Here is an 8,727-nt window from a genome sequence, read left to right as displayed (position 1 = left end):
AAATTCAGGTGTACTTTTGTCTATTTTTCCAAAAATATACATGTGCTGGTTATACGGATGCAGCTACCCTCGTAAAAATGAATGATATCATCAATGCTAATAACTAACAAGTAGTTAAAAAAAAAAAAAAAAGGTAGCATTATTTTTTTGGGATTAGGGTCCAGGCCAACCCTATGACCCGACCCGGAAATAAGTAATCCTGTTAAGTATTTTCTTTTCTTAGACAGTTGGACACTTGGACCACAATTCTATCATTTTGTGGTCGGTAGTATGCGTTTAAATAAAAACTCATTTATTTACCAAAAACAAAAAAATTCATTTTAAAAAACCAGCGTATATTTTGTCCGAAAAATATACCACCAGAAGGGCCCAATATTCTCCTATATGGGCCTCATCCTTAACCTGCTCCCGCTTTATATAGTTTATACCTTTGGGCCTCCATAGTACTAAAAAAAAAAAAGAAAAAACAACAACAGCAGCAAAGAGGGAGCAAGGGAAAGAAGAGAATCAATTTCTTTTAAAAGAAAAAGAATAAATAAATAAATAAGAATTCTGCTCAAGCGGAAAATATCAACATCATGGTGAACTAGCTTTATCAACGAACAATTTTTAGATTCATAGAACTCGAACTTAAATGATTGCTTAAAGAAAAACAATTGTGCACAACTTGAATGCATTGCCATTACCAATCTATTTATTAGGTTTATTTCAACTAGTTTAATTTTCAGTATCTTCTCAGAGAAAATCTTAGATCATCATCAGTTTTATGTTTTGTAGGAAAATCCCTTCTTTTCTCATGCTATGACCAAGTGCTCTAATTCAATAAAATCAACTTATCATTACTTAAAAAAATCTATTCATTTAGATATATTGTTTTATAAACACATCCAAATTATTTAAAAAAAAAAATCTTAATTATTATGAATTTAAAAGATAATATATATAAATATGGAATTTTCAAAATCTTGTGTATATATTATCACTATTAGGGGTGCACATGGCCCGGACCGGTTCGAAGATCCGACCCGACCCCGAATACTTTAGGGGTTAATTTGGTGTGATTTCACCGGGTTTAAGGCTGGGTAAGGGTCTCAAAAATAGACCCGGTCATTATTTTGGGTCGGGTCCCGGCCATAGTTCGGATCACCCGAACTCGGTCCGGTGGCCCGGTCATCGTACACAATTAATATTTTATGTTATTAGTGATGGATCATGGCTATTCTTATGTGGAATTTAAGTATTGTAAACCTTAATATTTTGTGTTATTAGTCATTATAAGACTATAAGTTAATGTTTTATGTTTAGAATACATAAGACTTTAGAGTAATGCATAATATTGTGTTATTTGTATTGATTTAAATATTTGGTGTTATTAGACAATATTAGTATTGATTGTGGTTATGCTTTAATTTTGAAGAAGGGTTGGTTCTTGTTATATTTTTTTAAGTGAATTTTTTCATGTCAAATAATAGTTGGAGTCTTGGAAATTTAGATATTTTTACATGCTAACTTACAAGAAGGTATCAACGTAATGTAATGTTAACAGCCCGGTTTTCACTCGATTTTTACCCGATATAATTGTGGCTCGAAAGTGTATTGGTTTCATCGGGTCTAGGGTTGGATTCGGGTCTAACAAATAGACTCGGTGTATATTCCGAATCGAGTTTAGGTCACATCAAACCGGCTTCACCCAACCCATATACACCTCTAATCACTGTATAAAAAAGAAGTTCAAATATAATTTTGTTTTATTATAAGATAAGTGGTTGACTTTTATATACTATTATTTGGATAAATGACATAAAAAATAAGAATTTAATAGAATAATAGTAATTCATAAAAATTAAACATATAATACTATGAAAATATAATTTGCCACATGAAAATGTCTTAAAATATAATTTGACTTGTTATATATGTTCTAATCTCACTCTCACATGTCTCTCACTAATCAATTAGAGCGCAACAACTAAGAAGTAAGAAAAGTACATATTGGTATGTAAAGTAATTAAGCTTGTAGTAGCATTATTTTAGAATACATCTTTTCATCATCATATCAAGTGAGATGATTGCTAGGTCAGAACACTCAAATACATAAATTAGTTTCAAAATGTTATACATATTAAACAATAAATTTTGGTCCCATTTTAATAACCAATGATATATCGATACATTAGAGATATTCTTATATTCAACGAAAGGGATAAGTCGACAACTAAGTTTTGTGCTTTCTGAGGAGCCAATGCAATGGCGATACATTACAGAGCTATATAGGAAAAATGATAAAACATATCACACTGAAGAGCTGGCCTTTTAATCAACAAGTCTAATCTTTATATACAATAATCAATTAAATCAAATACACGATTATGACCCGGAATAATCAAACGTCATTAGGTAGAAAAGTTAGCCGCTAATCTTCTCTTATCATACTAACTAATAATCCTTTGTGAATATTTTCATCTATTTATTTGGCTGCACCGCAGCCACCACCTTTTTTTTTTTTTTTTTTTTTTGCTTTGAAAATATTTATTTCAAGTTCATGTCTTTCAAAAATAACATGTTTAAATAATTTATAAGCACGAAAAATTTCTCACGAACTAGTTTTTGAAGTTTAGTTAGACTTACTTAATTTCAGTTTTAATATGGTATGTTAGAGTTTAGCTATTTTTATAAAATACAAAATAAATATGAGTTTAATTTTGATATATAGTCATTTAATTATATTTATTTTTTTTAAATAACTATTTATGTAGTTAATATAAAAAATGGTTATTTTTATTAATATGGTATTATATAATTAGATACATGTATAAAATTATTTTATATTAATAATATATCAAAATTAAATGAGAAAAAGATAAATAGGTCCCTGATTTTTTGTTCCGCGAACATTTTTGTCCTTGACCATTAAAAAATACTTTTAAGTCCCTGACCTTTACAAAACTTGGACGGATCCCTGACGGAGGCATTTGGACGGATGAGTCCCTGACGGAGACATTTGGACGGAGGGACTGATCCGTCCAAGTTTTATGAAGGTCAAGCACTTAAAAGTATTTTTCAATGGTCAGAGACAAAAATGTTCGCAGGACAAAAAGTCAGGGACCTATTTATCCTTTTCTAAAATTAAATTTAATAAATATAACATATATTTATACATAAATATATGATTATTGACTTTTTATATATATATATATATATATATATATATATATATATATATATATTATTTTTTTAATGTATATTTATATGTATTTATATTTCATATTTTAATATATTTTATATAAATAATTAATTTTTAATGTATATTTGATAAAATAATTATATTATATATATTAAAATTAGTTAATATAAAATATATATTAAAATATAAATATATATTAATAGTTGATTTTAATTTACGAATAATAATTTCGTTGATAAAAATTATCGAGCTGAATTGTTGATAAGATATGATTGTGCGATGAGTGGGACACCAACGAGACGAATATGGTTCATTTGAATTTATATAGAGTTTTGGTATTTAATATGTCACATCAAAATTAAGTGTTGATATAATCTATTAACTAAAATTAGTTTCTGGAATGGATGTGGTGGCCGCCGCATCATGGAGCTGGCTAGCGATGTGAAGATTCCCACTCAACAGTCACATAATTTATTGAGACTCAATATTATTATTAAGGAACATGGGACATGCACTGTTTTCTGCTATGCTATCCAATTCCATAAAATAAGAGTAGAGTTCAGCATCATCCTATGACCGCAATAATAATACCTTAATACCTTTTGACTCTAATAATAACTTTTGAAAAATAATCTAATTTTGACTGATTAACCAGTAGCACGTGAATAATTATATTTAACATATCTTTTATGTGTGTTTTTATTAAAAAAAAAAATATCGTTTTTGTTTTAAACGTTTGGGTAAATCCTATTTGTGTCTTTAACGTTTAAATCGTTCTATTTGTATCCTTAACGTTTATAAAAGTGATTTAATGTTATCCTACTATCAATTATACTAACAAATCAGATTATATTTTTCAATTATTCTTATTTAGATGTATTCATTCTCAATTAGGTTTCACTTGGATGTATTCGATTTTAATATTATATGTGTTTAGATTTAATTATGTCCCTAAAAAAGTGAATTATGTAAATGTTGTAGGAATTAGTTTCACATTTGATTAGCTATTTTTCGGAGTAGATCATCGATTCTATCTCAGATATTTGTATTCTAACTTTAAGAAGAGATTTTTAAAACTCAAACTAAAGCGCTCATGATGTGTAATTGACGGCAGGATAATATTGAATCACTTTTACAAATGTTAGAAATACAAATAGGACGATTTAAACGTTAGGGACATAAATAGAATTTACCCCAAACGTTGAGACAAAAACGATACTTTACTCTAAAAAATATATGTAAATTTTATCTAGATTTTTTATTTATTTTATGTCATTTCTTTTTCAATAAAGACTGATTTTAATTTTTTTTTGTTATATTTCTAATATCGTATTATAAAATTATTTATTTTAAAAAGAGTAAAGTATCGTTTTTGTCCTCAACGTTTGGGGTAAGTCCCATTTGTATCCCTAACGTTTAAATCGTTCTATTTGTATCCTTAATGTTTATAAAAGTGATTCAATGTTATCCTACTATCAATTATACTAACAAATCAGATTATATTTTTCAATTATTCTTACTTAGATGTATTCATTCTCAATTAGGTCTCACTTGGATGTGTTCGATTTTAATATTATACCCACTATTTGTGTTTAGATACAATTATGTCCCTACAAAAGTGAATTATGTAAATGTTGTAGGAATTAGTTTCAACATTTAATGAACTATTTTTTGGAGTAGATCATCGATTCTATCATAGACATTTGTATTCTAACTTCAAGAAGAGATTTTTAAAATTCAAACTAAAGCGCTCATGATGTGTAATTGACGACAGGATAATATTGAATCACTTTTACAAACGTTAGGGATACAAATAGGACGATTTAAACGTTAGGAACATAAATAGAATTTATCCCAAACGTTGAGGACAAAAATGATAATTTACTCTTTTAAAAATTTAAGTTGATAAATAAATATTTAAACATTTAATAAGAAGTACTGTAAGTATTTATAAAAGAACAAATTAAATGTTAAACTAAATGAGAACTACACAAAAGTTTAAAAGTAATTGATGACTTGATGAATAAACAAAAAATACAATTTATTTAATTATATGTTCGGGAAAAAAAATCTCCTTTCGAAATCATAATGTTAATAACTTTATAATTTGAAACTTTCGTGTCAAAAGGATACTCTTTTTTTCACCATTACTAGCTAAAGGCTTCAATCTCATCTCCCCGTTATTGGAATTTATTATTTGTATTGTCACAATCCCATCAATGTAGCCCTTTACTTTTTTTTTTTTTTTTTACTTTTCTACGTGGTATCATTTTAGGATCGAGTATCGACAATGAACATTGAGTGTAATATATTTAATGATACTTCTTTTCTTCCCTTGGCTTCTTGTATATTTTTCAGCGCTGTATGGCAAATAATGGATAGAATTAGTTGTTCTTATACTCTCTGTCTGTTTCAACATTTTCTCTTTCACATACACACACAAATAACACCAATTATCTTATCTGAAAGCATACATGTATAATAATTTATCAATTGTTCGCATATTATTCACTTGAAAAATATTATTATATTATAGAAGGTCAGTAGAATTAGAAAGTTAGTAAAATTTATTGATTTTAATAGATAATTAATTAATAATGATTAAAAATATAAACTAAAAATATATTACTAAATTATTAAACTAAACAAATTAAACTAAAAATTTAAAATTTCTAATATAATGATAACTCGTTTATCGGCAACATTATTGCATGCATGCGTCTTTGATTTGGATGTTGTTAAACGTTAGTTTTTTTTTTTTTCGAAAATAAAGAAATTCAAACTCGCAACCTCTTAGATCAGTATAAGGAGATTATGTCATTTAAATTATAACTCATTGGCATTAAACGGTTAGTTATTCACAGTAAATACTAAATAATACTAGAAAAATAATAATTTAAATTTAGCTTATTCAATTTAATATATATATATATATATATGTATTCAAACAGTAATTAATAAATATAAAAAAAAAAAACAAAAGAAAACAAGTTATAGCTATCTATAATGTTCAAATTATATCCCCAAACATTTTTGTTAACAACATTGGAGAAAGCTAACATAGTAAATTAACTAGAGGCACCATATTCACTACTCAAAATGCAAGAGCTAATTTTGTATAAGCTTGGTATATAGGTATACTTACATCATAGAATAGTATATTTTGTATACAAACATTGTATAGCTTAATTAATTAAGCTTCAAATAGAAAAGTGACAATAAAATAGCTAATTACATGTACTGTATATATAATCAATGATATTAGACCACTCTGATCACACTACATATAATATATGGCTAGCTAGCTAGTCAGATGAGAATATAATCTATAAGTTCCAATTAATTGCTTGAAGTTGAAAGTGTTGCCTGAAAACACCATCAGCAACAGTAGGGTCAAGAAGAGAAGCATTGTTAGTAGGATGATGAGGAATCTGATTATGGCTAAGCAGTGAAACAAAGGAAGTGTTATCCTCATCATTATTAGCAACAATGTTAGTGTTGTTATTGAGATCACAATGGAACCTCTTGTTTGTCTCATTCCAAAACTGTGAATTATTCATATTCACCAGTGTCCTCTTCATTGGCAAGTTGTGTTGTTGATTATGATGATCAGCAGCTAAGATTCCATCGAAGAAGTTGTCATCGTTTTGAACCAGCAATGGTCCATAATGTTGTGTGGGCTTGGAATTCTGACTACTCATCGTGGACATGTTTTCTATCATACTCGTTGTTTCCGCGGAAAGCTGATCCTTATTGTCATCATCATCATCATCATGATCATGGTGCTCCATCAACGCTGTTCTTGCAAAATTGCCACGGTTGCTTTTTTCATATATTCGGCACAACACCCAATCATCAAGCTATAATAATAATAATAAAACCAACCAAACAAACAATAAAGTTAACTATTTAAAAGAAAGAAAAAGGGAAAAGCATTAGCTATTAGTTATAGCAAAATATCTTTAACACAGATACTGGAGAATTATCAGAATTATTTATTATTTATAGTTATCAATTAGTTATCAATATTTAAAAAAAAAATCTAAGGAGCCAGCAATTTTTTCAAATTCTTGTCAGCATGTAATCAGCAAGAAAAAGTGAGTTATTGGATGAAATCTCATACCAATCTCACACCATTAAAATTATCATTGATGACTATTTGATGGCTACAAATCACAAAAATTATTTCTAACACTCTTTTATTTAAAAATATAAAATAAAATTTAAAAAAATTAAATTAATAACTAAATAATAATAAAAAATAATAAATTTTAATGATCTTTTAACATTTTTAATTGAAATATCCAAGTCAAATATGTTTGTAGGAAGGAAATGAATGATAGATACCCTCAAGGAATTCTTCTTGTTATTGGCGGAAGGAAGATGAGAAGGAAGAGAAGGAAAAGACTTTGATGATGAGATAGAATTGTTGTTATGAGTAGTAGTGAGTCTATATTCGTGCATGATCCAATTGGTTTTAACCCCTTTAGGAGGCTTGCCACCATAGAAGACGAGAGCTTTCTTGACGCCGAGTCGGTGTTGGCCATCAGACGCAATAATAGGCTTATCAGTGCCGGTGGCCTTCCAATATCCGGACGTAGCTGCTCTGTTTGGGCGAGCCCCATTCGGATACTTGCGATCCCTCGGACTAAAGAAATACCATTCTTGCTCCCCAAACGTGGCCTTACCTGTATATGGATAGATGTTAAAAGATGAAAAGGAAAGAAGAAAGGTGAGATGAATGATTTAGGATTGGTACTTGGAAGCTCCCATGGGTCGAACTTGTAGAGATCAACGTCGGCGATGATGGCGACGGGGAGAGGAGCAGAGGAAGCTTTTCTCTTGAGGTAGTGAACGATGAGTTCTTCGTCGGTTGGGTGGAACCTGAATCCCGGTGGGAGTTGGGGTTGACATGAATCCATGCGTGATGCGTGGGTGGGGTAGGATCAGATAGATGAGTATTCAGTGTGTATGGGACTTTGTGGTACAGATAAATGTACCAACGGACCAAGGGAGGTGCCTTCCTCACACGTGCAAATCCAGCAAAATACCCGCTGTCACACGTGTGCTCAATCAAATCCATCATATTACTACACCACCATTTTTTAGGTGTCTATGGGAATTTAGTAATTTTGTTTCCGTAAATAAATTCTTTTACTCTCACATCTCATACATATCAGTTCTCAGTTTATTTTTTGATAGAATAATTATTTAGATCAGTATCTAAAAATTTTAAAAATATTTATTTTAGTCTCTAAAAAAATTAATATACAAATCAATTTTTAATATTTTTTTCTATCAGACATAACAGTTTTCTATATCCAAAAAAATAAAATATTATTATTATTATTATTATTAATTGCACAATAATACTATATTATGATTATTTTTTGAACAAAAATATTAATAAATTTATTCATTAGATTTTTATGTATATATTTCTAATATAAAAAAAAATATATATATATACACACATACATAGTCACTCAATAATAATAATAATAATAATAATAATAATAATTTTTTGGATAGAAGACTGTTAT

General features: G+C 28.6%; 1 protein-coding gene across 1 annotated transcript; it reads right to left on the bottom strand.

Moving 5' to 3' along the window:
* Positions 1 to 6,270: 6,270 nt before the first annotated feature.
* LOC112784784 (NAC transcription factor 25) lies at positions 6,271 to 8,268 on the bottom strand. Its single transcript, XM_025828110.3, has 3 exons — positions 7,944 to 8,268; positions 7,532 to 7,872; positions 6,271 to 7,044 (listed from the first exon to the last, which is right to left on the bottom strand). The coding sequence occupies exons 1-3, from the start codon at positions 8,104 to 8,106 to the stop codon at positions 6,511 to 6,513; spliced, it is 1,038 nt and encodes a 345-aa protein (XP_025683895.1). The 5' UTR covers positions 8,107 to 8,268; the 3' UTR covers positions 6,271 to 6,510.
* Between the last annotated feature and the right edge of the window lie 459 nt (positions 8,269 to 8,727).

The sequence above is a fragment of the Arachis hypogaea genome, chromosome 20, assembly GCF_003086295.3.
Source record: "Arachis hypogaea cultivar Tifrunner chromosome 20, arahy.Tifrunner.gnm2.J5K5, whole genome shotgun sequence".
In the NCBI taxonomy this organism is placed as follows: Eukaryota; Viridiplantae; Streptophyta; class Magnoliopsida; order Fabales; family Fabaceae; genus Arachis; species Arachis hypogaea.
This window is presented reverse-complemented; position numbering and strand designations above follow the sequence as displayed.

Excerpts from the sequence above, each read along its gene's own strand:
- LOC112784784 (XM_025828110.3), bottom strand. The coding sequence starts at position 8,106 with ATGGATTCATGTCAACCCCAACTCCCACCGGGATTCAGGTTCCACCCA. Across the intron at positions 7,873-7,943 it reads CGACCCATGGGAGCTTCCAA|GTAAGGCCACGTTTGGGGAG; the intron begins GTACCAATCCTA and ends ATCCATATACAG. Across the intron at positions 7,045-7,531 it reads ACAAGAAGAATTCCTTGAGG|CTTGATGATTGGGTGTTGTG; the intron begins GTATCTATCATT and ends TTATTATTATAG.